This window comes from Fukomys damarensis, unplaced genomic scaffold (genome assembly GCF_012274545.1).
Source record: "Fukomys damarensis isolate Sample0158 unplaced genomic scaffold, DMR_v1.0_HiC HiC_scaffold_5, whole genome shotgun sequence".
NCBI classification, from domain to species: domain Eukaryota; kingdom Metazoa; phylum Chordata; class Mammalia; order Rodentia; family Bathyergidae; genus Fukomys; species Fukomys damarensis.
In genome coordinates, this window is record NW_022900917.1 from 65,771,202 (window position 1) to 65,787,553 (window position 16,352).

Here is a 16,352-nt window from a genome sequence, read left to right on the forward strand (position 1 = left end):
TTCAACATCATCATTTGCTGTTCATTTGAAATGCAAATCAAAACTACAATATCACTTCATACCTATTAGGATGCCTATTATCAAAAAAAGTAACATACTGGGGAGAATGTAGAAAAATTGAGCCCTTGTATACTTCTGGTGGATTTAAAGAAATACAGCTGCTATGGAAAAGGTGGGCTACTCTTCAGAAAGTTAAATAATTACTATATGATTCAATGATTTTACTCTTCACTTACCGAAAAGTGCTTAAAGACAGAACTCAAATACATACTTGTACACTGACATTCATACCAACATTATTCACAATAGTTTTAAAGGTAAAAACACCAAAGCGTCCAGCAACAGATGAGTGGATAAAATATACACACAGTAGATTACTCATCCAAGAAGAGGAGTGAAATTCTGATACAGACTGTAACATGATCAAACCTCAAAAACACTGCACTAAATGAACTAAGTTAGACATAAAAGGAAATACACTATATGATTCAAAATAGGCAAAGGTTACCAGCATCTGGGACACAAGAGTAAATGGGAGACCTATTTAATAGTTACAGAGTTTCTGTTTGAGATAATAAAATAGTTCTGGAATGAGTGGTGATGGTTATGACACTATTAATGTATTAATGTGGCACCAAGCTGTACATTTTAAAATGGGTAAAACGGGGAGCTGGGTGTGGTGGTGCACACCTGTAATCCCAGTATGTGGAAGGCTGAGGCGGGAGGATTGCTGAGACTCTGAGACCAGCCTGGGCTACATAGTGAGTTCCAGGTCAGTCTCAACTACATAGTGAGACCCTGTCTCAAAAAAAAAAAAGGTAAAATGAAAAAATTGTATATATGTATTTTACCACAATAAAAAAAGCAATACCAACTCTGTTAAGTGACATGGAAAAGTATGAATGACATAATAGTAATTTCATTTACAATATGTAAAAAAAAATATAGCCATGTGTGGAGTTCTGTATGGAATTTTTGGCACTAAAGAAATAGCAAAGGTGAAGGTATTAGGTATTGCAATGACATGAATAAGAGTTTTCCTTTTCCTTTTTTGTTTCTTTGACACAAAAGCTCAGTGTCATTCAGGCTGGTCTTGAACTTCTGAATTCAAGCAATCTTCCTGCCTTAGCCTCCCAAGTGCAGGGACTACAGATAACACCACTACTGGCAGTGTTTTCTTCCTAAACGCTCTCCAGTGTTTCTGGAAGGAAAAGTTCTAAATCAGCAACATGAATCCTCTTTTCCTAAGTGGGGGAGACTACAGGAGTCTCTTTTTGGTGCAGTTTTGTTTCTTTAAAAATATGCACTCCCTTTGGTTTAAGAAAAGAGGTTGCTTTAATCAGACGGAAATACTGCTTCACCCTGTGGAAATAGGGTCAACAGTCGTAGGGCACGTGAGGACATGCACACCAGGACTCTGCCCTCACAGATGCTCTTCCACTCTCATGGTGAGAAGTCTTTCCGAAGGTGAATCCTCTGGTGCTGACACATGTTGGAACTGTGTCGAAAGGCCTTCCCACACTCACTGCACTTGTAGGGCTTCTCTCCAGTGTGGATCCTCCGGTGTTGAACCAGATAAGTACTCTGGCTGAAGGCTTTCTTGCAATCATTACATTTGTAGGGCTTTTCTCCATGATGTGAGCGCTGATGGTGAATAAGCCTAGAGCTGTTGTGGAAGGCCTTCCCACACTCACTGCACTTGTAGGGCTTCTCTCCCGTGTGGATCCGCTGGTGCTGGATGAGGTGTGTACTTTGGCTGAAGACTTTGCCACAGTCATGACACTCGTAGGGCTTTTCTCCAGTGTGGCTTCTCTGGTGTTCAACAAGTTTGGTTTTCTGGATGAAGGCTTTCTCACATTCATTACATTTGTAGGGTTTTTCTCCAGTGTGAATTCTCTGATGTTGGATAAGGTTGGAACTCTGGGTAAAGCCTTTGCCACATTCTTTACACTCAAATGGCTTCTCTCCAGTGTGAGTCCGTCGATGTCGAATAAGGATAGAACCATCACTGAAGGCTTTTCCACAGTCATTACATTTGTAGGGTTTCTCTCCAGTGTGTATTCTCTGGTGATAAATGAGAGAAGAGTAGGCACTAAAGTGTTTACCACACTCAGCACACTTATAGGGTTTTTCTCCAGTGTGAATCCTTTGATGCTTCATGAGGTTGGGCCTCTGATTGAATGTCTTGCCACACTCCCCACACCTGTAGGGAATCTCACCAGAGTGCATCCTCCGGTGGTTGATGAACTCGCAGCTCTGGCTGAAGGCTTTCCCACATTCACCACACTTGTAGGGCTTCTCTTCACTGTGAAGCCGCTGATGCTTGATGAGGTTAGCACTATACCTGAATGTCTTCCCACAGTGGCCACAATAATGCAATCTTTTCCCAGTAGGAAGTGTTTGATCTTCCCTAACAACTAAGGTTGCCTTAAAGAACTCCCCAGGATCATGAATGGTATTTGTTTTTTTTGACCTGTGCACACGCTTATGGTTGTTAAGATACGATCTCTGCTCAAAACTTTGCTCACATGTATCACATTTGTGAGGTCTCTGATTGGGGAAAAGGCCTAACCCCAATCTGAGACTTCCCCCAGTGTTCTGGCTGCTCTCCTCACTGGTCAGTATACTTGGGCTAGGGCCTGTCTGCCACACTAGCTTGTCAAAGGTCCTCTCTGGCTCCTTGGCAAAGTCACAGTCTTCTGGCTCCATTTCCTGATGAACAGTCCCCTTGGGCTGATGAAGTTCTTGCCCACCAAATGTCTCCTTTGAAGCCAACTCTGTGTGTTCAGTCCTGGTTCCACGAGCTGAAACAACAAATGGAACACCCAAGGGTCACCTGTTCTAACCCTGGAAAGAAGACATGATACTGATGACCCCTGGGGACTCCAGGTCAATCGTCTCCAAAGACAAGAGCCCTGCAAAGATGCAGCCTGAACTTCAGAGAATTAAGACCTTGCCCGGGGCCACAGCCATGTGGCAGTATGAGTCTTTACTCATAGTGAGACTGTAGGACACTGTCCCTAAAAGACATGGAAACCAGAACAAGGAGGTAAAGTCACAGACAATAATAAATAGAGAAACTAAGGCCAAGTGAGTCTGAGGCAACCCAAAAATCCATGGCAGAAAAATTAGCTGCCTCCCTGGGAGAGCAGAGGGCCAAGCTTGTACCAACCTGTGAAAGGAAGACATAGCACATGCAGACTAGCCCCTTGGCTCTCTTTAGCAGGTCACATCCACTCCTGGGGCTCTCTCTGGAGGTCTCAGACTACCTTAAGATGTCTACATGGAAGGCTCTCTGATGCCTTCAAACCTCTATCCCTTCTTTCCTCCTTTCCCAATACACTTTGAGCTCTCCTAGGTGGCCACTCTCCAAAAGTGGATATGGATAAGCACCCAAGCAGGGTCCTGCCATGACACCCTTCCAGAGACTGCAGTCACACTCAGGATTGATCAGTTTTGGCTGCCGCTTGCTAGATGAATGATCCAAGACAACTCACTCACCCTTCAGCCTCAGTTTCCCCATCTGAAAAGCAGGATATGCTACCATTCAGCATTCTCACAAGTGTTAATATGGCGTTAAGCAATGGATTGACCACCAAACACTGAGCCCAATGCCCAACAGTGAGTCTCAGATGCAAATGGCTTGTGATGGCCACTTTCATTATCCCTTCTCAGTCCTGAGAGGCCTGCCTTCCACACCTGCCCAGCATCCAAACTGCATATCCATAGCAGCTCAATGTGTGCCTGCAAGACAACAACTAGTGGGCTCACCCACTGCTGCAGGAATGCACACAGATGCTACTTTGGAACACAGTTTGGCAGCATTACCTAAAGCGGATCTGTGCATCGCTTGTAAACCAGAAATTCCACTCCCAGGTACACACCCACCAGAAACATGGTTCTTATGTGCCAGAAAGAGATGTGCACAAGACCCCCAAACTAGGAACAACCAAATTACCCTCCCCAAGTTGAAGGGAAAATGAATTCTGGCATAATCATATGATAGAACACTGGCAATAAAACAGACTGAACTGCTGCTGTTTGAAACATGAGTACCTCTCATGAGGCTCAGCAGAAGATCCTCTGCATGAATCCAGATAGACCAGAATAGCAAAGCAGCCTCTTGTGACTTGTGTAGGGAGTTATGAAAAATGACATAGGCCCAGGGGCTCGCAGGACCTGGACATAATCTATATTTTGACCTGGATGATGGTTTTTCATAAAAATTCATTGAGGGCTTATCCCATCTCTATAAGTATATTCAAATAAGCAAATTAGGCTATTGTCGCTTTTCCTCATGATAGCCCTCCCTGCCTTCTCCAGGGGGTTCTTTTATCTTCTTTTTCCTTTATTACTCACTCTGAAGAGCCAGTTTCTCTTCTACTCTTCATTTTTACTTTCTTGGATAAACTTTGCCACTGTTTTTTTGCTAAAAAAAAAAGCAAATTTATAAAAAGAAAACAAGTCCGTTGAGCCAGCAGCTCATTCCTGGGACAACAGCAGACACAAGCAAAAGCATAATCATTACAGATCTCCATGGCAGCAAAGGAAGATGGAACCTCCTGGTCAGCACTTCCCCAGAAAGCCTGACTAAAGCTCAAATGCAAAAAAGTGAAATCCCATTCAGTGGCACACCAGGGGACACAGGTCTTTGCTATTAGGAAGCAGTCTTTGGTGCTAGTATATAATTCAGTGGTAGAGCATACACACATATGTACATACACACACACATACACACACATAGAGAAAGTGGTGCTCATACACAGGTGTGGAAAAGTCATCACCAAAAGGGAAAAACAGGATTTAAAAAAAACAAACAAACGAAGTCTCACTATGTAGTCCAGGCCGGTCTTGAACTCACTATGTACCCCAGGTTAGCCTCAAACTCATAGTGATTCTCCCTGCCTCAGCCTTCTGAGTCCTGGGATTACAGGCATCTACCACCACACCCAGCAGGGAATATTCTAGAATACAATTGTGTCTGGGCAGTGAGATTCACAGTGATCTGTCTTCTCCCATTTTTCTGTAATGGCCTATAGTTGTGAAGTGAGCTCATTGAGATAAAGGTGAGAAAAAAAGCAAGGGAGCTGGGCATGGTGGTGCACATCTATAATCTCATCACTTGGGAGGCTGAGGCAGGGAGACTGCCATGAGTTTGAGGCCAGCCAGCCCTACATAGTGAGTTCAAAACAAGCCTGAACTAATATCAAGACCCTGTCTCAAAAAAGAAAAAGAAAAAATGCAGGGGAATGAAGTGATGGTGTCCATCACACATGTCCTTGCTAGACCCTCCTTGTAGGACAGCCCTGAGGACAGGATTCTGTGGGGTCCCCCAGGTCCTAACAGGACCCTGGCCTGCACCCATGCACCACACTTTTAGACTAGCACTGCCTGAAATGCCCTTCCATCCTCTGCAACACTGCCCCCACAGTCTTCCTAGAAGCTTCTGCTCAAGATCTCCTGCCAACGCACCAAAGTTGACCAAGTCGACCATGGCCACAGTGAGCGGAGGCCACAGTCCAGGTTGGCCCATCTAATCCTGCTACAATTTCTGAACCATTAACCAGACACCATGACCCCCAACAAATGCTCATTTAGTGACTGAATTGGGGGAGCAGCTTCCCTCACGCACCTGAGCTGCTGACTCTCAGATGCCTTCTCCCCTCAGCTTCCTTCGTGTTCAGGACCCATGGCTCATCCCCTCGCTCCAGCTGCAAGATCACCCCAGGCTTGGGACCTGCAGATCCTGCTCCTGGGAAGGAGATAGAGCCTGGGGTTGGTACCAAAGATACAGAAAAGTGTTGTATGCCACCTTGCTCTGAGGCTGCAAGGGAAGGAAGGACAGGCAGAGGATGTGAAATCCTGTATACTCTGGAGGGGCTAGAAGTAGGCTGGAGGCTGTCATGAAGATGGAAGTATGAGACCAGGAACAGAACTCCAGAGATTATGCATCAGAAGCCAAGCTCTTCAAAAAAGGGTCTGCCTCAGCCCAAGGCAGAAGGTCAGAGAAAGGATGAGCTAACTCTGGAGGGTCCCTGAACCACCCACCGTCTTCTAAGACTGGGCCTGCCAGGGTAGCATTGCCATCTGTGGGCCTAAAGAGTGAGGCTCCAATCCAACTACTACTGAGCTCACAAGCCCAAGTCATTCCCACACTAAAGCCTGCTCAGGAGCCTTACCAAGAGAGACCAGGTTCCTGTAGGTCTCCAGCATTACATCTCTGTAGAGGCCCCTCTGAGCATGGTCCAGATACCCCCACTCATCTTGAGAAAGCAGCACGGCCACGTCCTCGAAGGTCACCTGGGCCTGGAACAATACGACTCTGCTGCAGCCCCCGGGGTGGCCCTGTGTGGGCACCAGGGAGCAGAAGGAACAGAAGCATGCTGAGGACAACAGCAGGGGAACCCCAGGGACATCCCTCCTCTGATGTCAGCACCCTGTCACAAGTGCAAGGTCCTGAGTTTGATCCCCATTACTGGAAGAAAAAAAAAGAAAGAAAAACAGGATTGGAAAAGAAAAGATATCTGACAGTGTTTGCCAAGGAAAGCACTGGTTGAAACAAACTTCATACTGCAAAGAGAACAGATACTCACCTGGAATGCGGCAGATGGAAACAAGGCTGCCATCACTTGTGCCCTGGGCTTCCTGAGGGGAGTGCACAGGAGCCCGTCACTGAGGTGCTGAGGGAAGAGAAAGGAACACTTGGAAGTTGGGTGTGGTAGTACCTGTAATCACAGCGCTCAGGAGACTGAGAAAGGAAGATTACAAGTTCCAACTAAGTGACTTAGTGAAACCTAGTCTCAAACAAAATAAAAAATAAAAAAAGCCCCGAGGATATAGAGCAATGTGAAGACCTCGAGTTTAATCCCCAGTAAAACACACACACACACACACACACACACACACACACACACACACACACACACACACACACACACCCACACACACACACACACACACACACACACACACACACACACACACACACACACACACACACCCTTACCTTTAAAGAAAAGGTCAGGGCTGGGGATTTAGCTCAGTGGTTCCACTGCCTGCCTGGCAAGCGCAAGGATCTGAGTTTGATCCCCAGTACGAAAAGAAACAAAAATAAAGAGTAAAGAAAAGGTCTATGGCAACAATTTTATTTTAGTTTGTGTTTAGTTAGAACCTCTTTACTATATTCAGCATTCCTGCATTACTTTAAGGCAAATAGGCACAATTAACTAACTGGAGATTCTTGTGCCTCTAGAGAATTTAATTTTACTTCTTACTTATTCATCTACTTGGACTTCTCACTTTGTATTTGCTATAGTCTATACACTACCTTTGTGCTATGGCTTCTATTGTCATTTTAGAAATTTTTATATTTTGTAGCCCTTAATGTTTTGTCTTTACATAAAGTGAATAAGGATTGTTCTTGTCCTGAATGAGACAACTTTTAGTGTACCAAGGAGAGGGGCAGGGCGCTGAGAGGATGTCAGTGTGGGCAGGGGAAGAAGGTCTGGACTTGAGCCCTAGGCTGCAGGTAGGGCTGCTTATGGCAGCACCAAGCAGCCTGAAATACAGGAGTTTGCTGAAACTTTCTGGTACATGTTTTGTGTGTGTGATTGGAAAAAAAGGGCTAAGGATGTAGCTCAGTGGTGCTGCACCTGCCTCATAAGTACAAGGTCCTGAGTTTGATCCACAGAACTGGAAGAAAAAAACAAAAAAAGAAAAAAGGATTGAAAAAGAAAAGACCAAAATGTCATTATTAAAAAAAAAAATCAAAGCCAGGTAGGGTGGCGCACACCTGTAATCCCAGCACCCAGGAGGCTGAGGCAGGAGGATCGCTGTGAGTTCGAGACCAACCTGGGCTACATAGTGAGTTCCAGGTCAGTCTCAACTACATAGTGAGACCCTGTCTCAAAAAAACCAAAGGAAAAAAAAAAGCCATTATTTGAGAACAAAATATTATTTAATATTATTAAATATCATGAAATGTCAAAGTAATTTTAATTCTAGAGAATAAATTATATGGGAAATTAGAGTATTAATCTAGGGTTCAAATAAGAATTAACAGCATCACCATATACAGAGTCAGATAAATTAATAGCACGCTTATTTACTAGCAATCAGAAACCTGAAACTGACATTTACAACAGCATCAAAGACCATTCAGTAACTAAAACAGTCTATCAAAAAGATATGTATAGCCAGGCATACTGGTACATACCCATAATCCCAGCTACTCAGGAAGCTGAGGCAGGAAGATCACTTGAGCCCAGGAATTTAAAACCAACCTGGGCAACACAATAAGACCTGTGTCTCAAGAAAAGAAAAAGAACTCTGTGGAGAAAAATCCTAACTTTATTGAAGGGCCTTAAAAAGCCTATGGAAAAATCAAAGCTGGGCATAGGGGTACATACCTGTAATCTCAGCACACCAGACTGAGGCAGGAGGATTGCCACAAGTTCAAGGCCAGCATGAAATACACAGTGAAACCCTGTCTCAAAAAAATAAAATAATTAGCCGGGCGTGGTGGCGCACGCCTGTAATCCCAGCACTCGGGAGGCTGAGGCAGGAGGATCGCTGTGAGTTCGAGACCATCCTAGGCTACATAGTGAGTTCCAGTTCAGTCTCAACAACATAGTGAGACCCTGTCTCAAAACACAAAAAACATAACAAAACAAAACAAAACAAAAAATAAATAGGACTCAATGTAATAAAAATCCCAAGTCTCCTTAAATCTATTCTGTGTAATTACACTAAAAAGTTCAACAAAACATGAAATGGGACCAAAATGACTCTAAATATCATATTATAGAACAATCGTCCAGGATTAGCCAAGGCAATGCCAAAAAGAACCAAAGAACGAAGCTGGGCATGGTGGCACACACCTATAATTCCAACACCCTAGGAAGCTGAGGTAGGAGGATCACAAGTTTGAGTCCAGACTGGGCAGGTTAGTGACACAGAGTAAGATCCTGCCTAAAAAAAAAAAAAAGTGGAAACACAGGGAAAAGATATTGGAAGAGATCCACACATATATTACAATGGAGGAAGATATAATACTCAATAATTGGAGTTGGCACAACTGGTTTCTTTTGTTGTTGTTTGTTTTAATTTATTTTTAAGAGAGGGTCTCACTGTGCAGCTTAGCATGGCCTCAAATTCCCCTTAATCCTCCTGCCTCAGCCTCCTGAGTGCTGGGATTATAGGATTACCACCCCCAGCAGCACAACTGTTTTTTCATAGACAAATAAAATTAGATCTCTGCCTTCTATGGTACTTAAATGTTTTTTAAAGACTACGCAGGCAAAGACTGTGGCTCCAACCAAAAAAACCTTCTGTACAAGACACCATGAAATTAAAAGACAGATTTTCTCAGGGCCAGGGATTTAGCTCAGTGGTTCCACCACCTGCCTCACAAGCACTAGGTTTGAGTTCAATCCCCAGGAACCAAAAACATAAATAAACAAATAAAAGACAAGTTCTCTCTGCATCCTGGTTGCCATGAAGTGAGCAGCCTTGCTCTACCATGCACTCACTCCCTGCTCTGTTGTTCTGCCTCACCATGGACTGAAACCTCTGAAAACATGAGCTAAAATAGATCTTTACTCCTTGGGGGCGGGGGTGGGGTGGGATTAAAGGACAAGCTGCAAGGTAAATAGACATTTGCAAGCAAATGTAACAAGATAAATACACAGAATATATTTTTTAAGTTTAAGGAAAAGGCATAAAGAATCACAGAAACAAAACACAATCTCTTTCCTGGAGGTTGGGGAAATATGTTTCATAATAGCAAATACTGTGGAAATGAGGAGTGTAAACTGATAGAGTTCTGGAAATGTCTCACACTACATGGTAGAGCTAAAATCATGCAAGCCCCTGTCAGACCTAATTTTCAGTATGTGTTCCAAAGAAAATCCTGCTAATGCACATGTTGTGTACAAGACAAAATCCCTGTAGCAGCTGCAATCGACAAGGCCAGAGGTTAAAAGAAACAAACTATATTAGGCCAGACATGATGGTACACTCCTGTAATCCCAGCATTTGGGAGGCTAAGGCAGGAAGATCTTGAATTCAAGACCAGCCTGGGATACATAGCAAAACCCTGTCTCAAAAAACAAAAAAGAAATGAACTAGGACTGGGGATTTAGCTCAGTGGTTTGGCCGCCTGCCTCTCAACCACAAGGTCCTGAGTTCAATCCCCAGTACCAAAAAGAAAAAAAAAGAAATGAACTATATCAATGTCAAGTAGCACAACGTTGCAAAGTTAAGTAACACTGTGAGATGTAGGTGTGTACAGAAAGGAAAGACACTGGGCTGAAAAGATATTGGTCAGAATAGGGAGGTCCCAGATGTATCTAAGTGTAGTTTTACTTTAATAATGCATTCTTTAAAAAAAAAAAAAAAAGGCCTGAACAAATTTGGCAAAATGAGAACTAACAATCACAGTCGCTGTGATATTGGTGTTTCTTTTTTTTTTTTTTTTTTTTTGTACCGGGGATTGAACTCGGATCTTTGCACTTGCAAGGCAGGCCACCAAACCGCTGAGCTAAATCCCCAGCCCTGGTGTTTCATTTTCTGTACTTGCATTTATTTTAAAATTTCTTAAAAAGTACTTTAAAATATGGATTAAAAAACACAAAACAATAGAGGCAACTATAAACGCTTCAGATGAAAAATGAGAATTAAATATTCGGCTGCATGGGGAGAAAAGCTTTGGAGAGCCAGGAGAAAACAGGATGGGTATATGCGTGAGGGGGAGCGATCCAAGGGATTGAGAGGGGAGAACGGGAGAGGAAAAGGGAGAGAGCAGGAATGGACGGTGCGTGGAGGAGAGATGTGTGCAGGAGAGTCGAAAGGAGGGGGCCGGGGTGGGCGGAGGGTTTGTATGGAGTAAGAGATCAGGGAATCCCTGACGCCGGAGCTGACCTGAGTGTGATCAGGCGCACGCCCAACCTGAGGGATACAGTGAGGGGAACTAACCGGGCGGGTGAACAGGAGGGGAAACACCGGAGGATGGAACCTATCAGGGTCTCTGGGGTGCCGGACCAGACCGACTCCAGCCCGCAGCCACAGGAGTACCGGATAACCGGGAAGGTCACCCTCAGGATACACACGCGACGGAGGTCACTCACCTCAGTGCCGCAGACGCAGTCTAAGACTTGCGACCCGGCCCCATTAGCCGCCAATCAAGACTAAGACGGAAGTGACGCCCCCAAACCCGCCCCCATGCAGGCCAAAGGCACCGCTCTGGGAAGTTAGGGCACAGCGTCTCGTTACCCAGCTCTGTGAATGTTGTATTGGAGGAACTGTGCGGGGGTGGAAGACAGGTCCCAAAACCGAGGTGGTGGCCAGAATATTTGTGACCAAGTCAATAGCCATCAGCTTAAACGAATTCTTTTATGCAGTACTGGGGATTGAATTTAGGACCTTTGCAGTCAGGTGTATCGCTTTCCCCACCCCCTTGAGTCAGGATCTCTTAAATCTCCTGTTAAATTTGCACCTCCTAGAGTGCTGGGATTACAGAAATGGGCCACGTGCCGGCTAATACCTTTTCTGACAAACTCTTTTAGTGAACCAGGAAAATCACAAAAGAATCACGACATAGAAAAGCAGTCGGCCTGCTTCCGTGATTAGCCCATTGACTTCACCCCTAACTTTTGTATATGGGGCCCAGCATGCAAATGGAGAGGGCTGGGGATTTAGATCAGTGGTCTCACCGTCCCACAAGTAGAGGAACCCAAGTTCGATCCCCTGTACGGCCCCAAAAAAGTGAACAGGGACTTCCTGCTTCTGGCACAAACCCTCCCTACCCAGTTGTCCATTGGCCCAGGGTCCACTTTGCTGAAGGAGCTGGAAAAGTAGCTTTTGGCAAAGCAACCATACCCACTGATTTTCCAACACCTTCTTTTCAGATGACCCTCCATCCTTCAGAAAATGCCTTTACCTTGGGCCAGGGATTTAGCTCAGTGGTGCTGTCTTGCAAGTGCCAGGATGCATTCAAACCATGGTACCCATCCCCCCCATAAGAAGAAAATGCCTTACCTGCAACTCAGGAGCCTTGGGCCACCTGTGAAAAGATGAGGTCTCTACCTGGGCAAGTAGGGTGGGTACTCAGGGGCAGGTGGTACTCAGATCAGTTAAAGCAAGACAAGTGGGTAAGGCTTCACACTAGTTAAAAGGCACTGGCAGCCACAGTAAGGCCCTATAGAAAGGACCCTGCCCACAGCCACATAGCTAAACCAACTTGAGATGACCAGGGAGTAACAATGTCATCAGCAATCTGATTCCAGCTGGTGGAAGGGGGCTGCCAGGTTTGATAATTGATGCTGCTCAGCATGTGATCAATAAACACCAGGATATGGAGAAACCAAACAAGCCTTCCTGTTTTGCCTTCAAGTGGGAACTAGCCTATCTGCAGGTTGCTTTCCTGATGTTTCTAACCTGTTACTACTCACCACTCTATCAGAGAAAGAAGTCAGGCCCCAAACACTCCTGCACTCTCCAATTGCTCAAACAATGTATTTATAGGTTTGGAGCTTTTATTCCTAGTGGTCTTCTCTGCTCCAGGGCAGGAAGGGCCATATACCCACTCTTTGCCATCCAGCCTAGGGCTCTAGCTAGATACAAGGTCTGAGGTGATCTGGGACCCACAGATAAGAACTGCAAACATCTCTGTTCCCAAGTCACCACAGCTACTGTACAGGGAGGCACCTGGGAACAGATTTCTTTATAACAGCAAGAACTGCCAGCCCCAACCTGATCACCACCAGCAGGATAAAGCAGTGGTAGGGCATGAGGCCCAGCTGAGGGAAAGGTACTCAGACCCTTCCACTGCAGAAGTGAAACCTGACACCCAAGGAATGCAACAAGTATACAGCAGCTAAAACCAGCTCTTTTTGGTAATATGCATGAAATGTGAGTGGTAGGGCAACATCATTCTTCCCACACCCCAGGATCCCTTGGCAAAGCAGACCCCAGTATGTTGGCACCTGTGGCTGAATACCCCAGCCAGCAACTGCACAAATAACTGAGGTCAGAACTTCCCCATCATTTGAGTAAAGATGTTGCCAGCCAGTCCAAAGACAAACTTTATTGAGCCACTCAGCTCTAGTTCTCTTTCTCCTGCACAGTCTTGGTTCCACGGAGTCGCCCAGTCCGGCGAGCAGCAATGAGACCCACTTTGCGACCTGCGGGGGCATCTCTGCGGATGGTTGAAGGTTTGCCGATGTGCTGGTGGTTACCACCTCCAAAGGGATGCTCCACAGGCTATAGGCAGAAAAAGATGGGTGTGAGAACGGGTTATCCTACTTGCTTTGGACCCGATCAAGAAGTCAGGCTATAAAACCACCACCCAGTGCTTCTCCCACTGCAGATGGCCCTACCTCATGAGTAGAAGGCTAACATGTCTAGAGGGCTAGGTAACCCACCCACCACAAGGCCACTGTACCCAAATATCACTCATTCATTTTCTGGGCTACTTACGTTCATGGCCACACCCCGCACACGTGGCCAGCAGTTCCTCTTTGCCTTATACTTGTGGTAGGCTCGGCCAGCCTTCAAGATAGGTTTATCAATTCTGCCACCACCAGCTACTACACCTATAGAGAAGATGGGGCACCTCAGAGATGTATACCACAGGCCCTCCCGTAAGAATATACCCAGCTGAGTGCTTGCTAATGCCCCACTCTCTTTTGCTAATCACTCAACTTAGACTTGGTCATATGCATCATCCAAGAGTCACAGTACTTCAACACTAACACCAAAAGAAAGCCCACCAGCCTCCACTCTAGAGTCCTTGAAACCTGTGCGCTGCCCTCATCCCCATCATAAACGACAGTGGCAAAACTCAAATACCCGGGTAAGCAAGCCACCTTCATCATTTCGTCTTGAGACATAAGAGCAGAGCAAATCACCTGGCCTCTGAAAATTCCAGCACAACTGACCAAGACCACTGCACTGCAGCTGTGCTTATTCTGTAAACACATCCTCAAAACAGTTTGTGCTGGAATGGATTTAGGAAAGATTCTGTGGTGTTGCTCAACAACAAAATCACTTAGGACCGGGGATTTAGCTCAGTGGTGCCACCACCTGCCTCACCAGCACAAGGTCATGAGTTTGATCCCTAGTACCAAAAACAAACAAAGACAAAATCACTTGATAAAGTCAAATATCTTGCCCTGTTATGACAACTCAAGACTATTTAAATTTACAAGACCTAAAGTCAGGGACCTTGCCAAGCGACAGTGCACTGCAGCTTATAGTCTCGTCACCCACGAGAGCACGGTATGGCACTCACCAACAACAGCTCTGTTGGCAGAAGAGATGACCTTCTTGGAACCCGAGGGCAGCTTCACACGGGTCTTTTTGGTTTCAGGGTTGTGGGAAATGACTGTGGCATAGTTCCCAGAGGCTCGGGCTAGCTTGCCACGGTCCCCAGGCTTCTCCTCCAGGCAGCATACGATGGTACCCTCAGGCATGGTGCCCACAGGAAGAACATTGCCAATGTTGAGTTGGGCTGCCAGGAAAAGCAGTACCAGATGGTCAATGCAACCAATGGAAATATGAACCCACTTGAAACAGTCCAGAACAGATGAGCATGGCTGCACACAACTTTCTGGAAACCTGAACAGGTACTCTTCCTGCTATGCACATCTCCCCACGCGAAGCTTCCACCCAGGAAGTTCTTATCCAGGCGCAGGCTGTGCGCTTTTTGAACACCCCCATCCCGCTCCGTTTGCCCTTCCTTCCCGACCACAAAGCTCACCCTTCTTGCCGCAATACACGAATTGGCCCGTGTGGATGCCCTCAGCGGCGATGAACAACTCCGTACGCTTCTTGAATCGGTACGGATCCCGGAAGACCACCTTGGCAAGTGGCGCGCCACGGCCTGGGTCGTGGATAATGTCCTGCGGATAGGGAAAGCGTCAGCGCGGGGCCTTACCGGGACGTCCCGTTTCCTCACCCGCCCCGGCTGGCTCCTCGTACCTTCACGATGCCCTTGATGTAGCCGTGCCGCTCTGCGAAGTCCACGGCGCGTAGACGAGCAGCGCCCTTACGATGCTTCACGTGCGCGCGAAACACAGAGCCAGCACCCTTTCTCTGTCCACGGATCACGCGGCCCATGGCGGCAGGTCTAAGGGCAGCTCACTGTCAGCGTCCGGTCCGGTGGGAAAAGGCCCCGCCGGCCCAGCTTCCCGGGACCTGCCCCACGGATCCCACGCACCCCCATCCCGGCCCCACCACGCCCTATTCCAGGGCTTGCGCACCGGCGCCATCTCCGAAGAGTATCTTAGGTGCACGGCTATCCCTATCGTGACCTAGAGCTGCGGATGGCGACAGATACACCCAAGGCCGCGGGGTCGAACATACAACCTACCTATTCCCGAGCTTGGCCGAAAGAGGAAACACTTGGGCCACTAGCCGATTTATCTTCCGGGGCGGAGCCAGAGGACGCCTTTTTCCTGGCGCAGTGAACCCTGGGACGTGTAGTCGCCCACTGGCTTCCGGCTTCCCGACAGCCTCGACTTCCGCACAAGCGCGGTGGGGCGGTCCATCTTCAGTTACGACTCTTGGTCTCTAATGAGCCTGAGCAAGGAACTGGCCCTTCATAGGGTTCTTCCAGAGGGCATAAGTTGCACACACGGTCGTCGAGGAGGCACTAAAATGTTGAGGGGCTTGTTCGGGGCGTCACAGAGAGACTTGGGCCGAGCAGCGGATTTTAGGGTGCCAGGATGGCCCGGGCAGGGGTCTCCTAGCGTAGGACACGAGGTAGGCGGGGGAAACTAGCGCGTAGAAACAGGGAGCCTGGTACTTTGGGAATTGAGAAAAGAGTGGGGCTTGTCGCCTTCCACAGCACGGCTGTGCCTGGACGCGGAAAGGTTGAGAAGAAGAGCCGGGAGGAAGCAGGGGATTGTCGAGGAGAGTACCTTCAAGACCCCTGTGGCCCTGGAAGTGTAGAAGGGCTGCCAGGCAGGGTGTCCACAGGGCACGTGCTATAGCAGAGGAAAGGAGTCCTCCGGATGAGACCGTGGAAACCAGAACAGCAAGGCAGGAAAAGCAAGGGATAGAAGGGGCTTGTATTCAAGATGGGGAAGGGTTTCTACTAGACCCTTCAAGACTGAGGCAAGGGTAGCATCATGAAAAGTGGACAGGAGAGGGGAAGGAGAGGCTCCATGTGGTCACCTGCTGAAGTCACGGAGCCAAGAGCCTGGCCCGTGAGGCCTCCAGAGAGGCTGCAGTGGGCAGGAATCAAGAAAGAGCCGCTGTTGTCAAGAGGCCACAGCCCCAAGGCAGAACTGTATACACAGAAAGAGAAGGGTTCTGGGCCTATCCTGTGCTCAAATCTGATCCTTCTCCTG

At 47.0% G+C, this 16,352-nt stretch overlaps 2 protein-coding genes across 6 annotated transcripts; both read right to left on the reverse strand.

The window, feature by feature from the left end:
• Positions 1 to 802: 802 nt before the first annotated feature.
• On the reverse strand, positions 803 to 11,170 carry Znf34 (zinc finger protein 34). 5 transcript variants are annotated; one of them, XM_010630440.2, is made up of 5 exons: positions 11,127 to 11,170; positions 6,594 to 6,680; positions 6,180 to 6,306; positions 5,633 to 5,752; positions 803 to 2,804 (listed from the first exon to the last, which is right to left on the reverse strand). In XM_010630440.2, exons 2-5 carry the CDS (start codon positions 6,624 to 6,626, stop codon positions 1,444 to 1,446), a joined length of 1,641 nt encoding a protein of 546 aa, XP_010628742.1. In that variant the 5' UTR covers positions 6,627 to 6,680; positions 11,127 to 11,170; the 3' UTR covers positions 803 to 1,443. The 5 variants fall into 5 exon arrangements, with proteins under 5 accessions (XP_010628742.1, XP_010628741.1, XP_010628743.1 ...); XM_010630439.2 differs by lacking the exon at positions 11,127 to 11,170 and adding an exon at positions 10,975 to 11,115; XM_010630441.2 differs by lacking the exon at positions 11,127 to 11,170 and adding an exon at positions 8,409 to 8,441.
• A 1,894-nt stretch (positions 11,171 to 13,064) lies between these two features.
• Positions 13,065 to 15,469, reverse strand: Rpl8 (ribosomal protein L8). Its single transcript, XM_010630444.2, has 6 exons — positions 15,371 to 15,469; positions 14,980 to 15,127; positions 14,759 to 14,900; positions 14,291 to 14,509; positions 13,477 to 13,592; positions 13,065 to 13,260 (listed from the first exon to the last, which is right to left on the reverse strand). Exons 2-6 carry the CDS (start codon positions 15,115 to 15,117, stop codon positions 13,102 to 13,104), a joined length of 774 nt encoding a protein of 257 aa, XP_010628746.1. The 5' UTR covers positions 15,118 to 15,127; positions 15,371 to 15,469; the 3' UTR covers positions 13,065 to 13,101.
• Between the last annotated feature and the right edge of the window lie 883 nt (positions 15,470 to 16,352).

Bases quoted from the DNA above. Each gene is read 5' to 3' on its own strand.
- Znf34 (XM_010630440.2), bottom strand. From the start codon at position 6,626: ATGGCAGCCTTGTTTCCATCTGCCGCATTCCAG. The intron at 5,753-6,179 runs GTAAGGCTCCTG...TCTCCTTCCCAG, and splicing joins CAGGAACCTGGTCTCTCTTG to GAGCAGGATCTGCAGGTCCC. The intron at 2,805-5,632 runs GTGCGTGAGGGA...TTGTTGTTTCAG, and splicing joins TCTGAGAGTCAGCAGCTCAG to CTCGTGGAACCAGGACTGAA.
- Rpl8 (XM_010630444.2), bottom strand. From the start codon at position 15,117: ATGGGCCGCGTGATCCGTGGACAGAGAAAGGGTGCTGGCTCTGTGTTT. The intron at 14,510-14,758 runs GTGAGCTTTGTG...TTTTCCTGGCAG, and splicing joins CGTGTATTGCGGCAAGAAGG to CCCAACTCAACATTGGCAAT. The intron at 13,593-14,290 runs GTGAGTGCCATA...TCTTCTCTATAG, and splicing joins TGCCAACAGAGCTGTTGTTG to GTGTAGTAGCTGGTGGTGGC.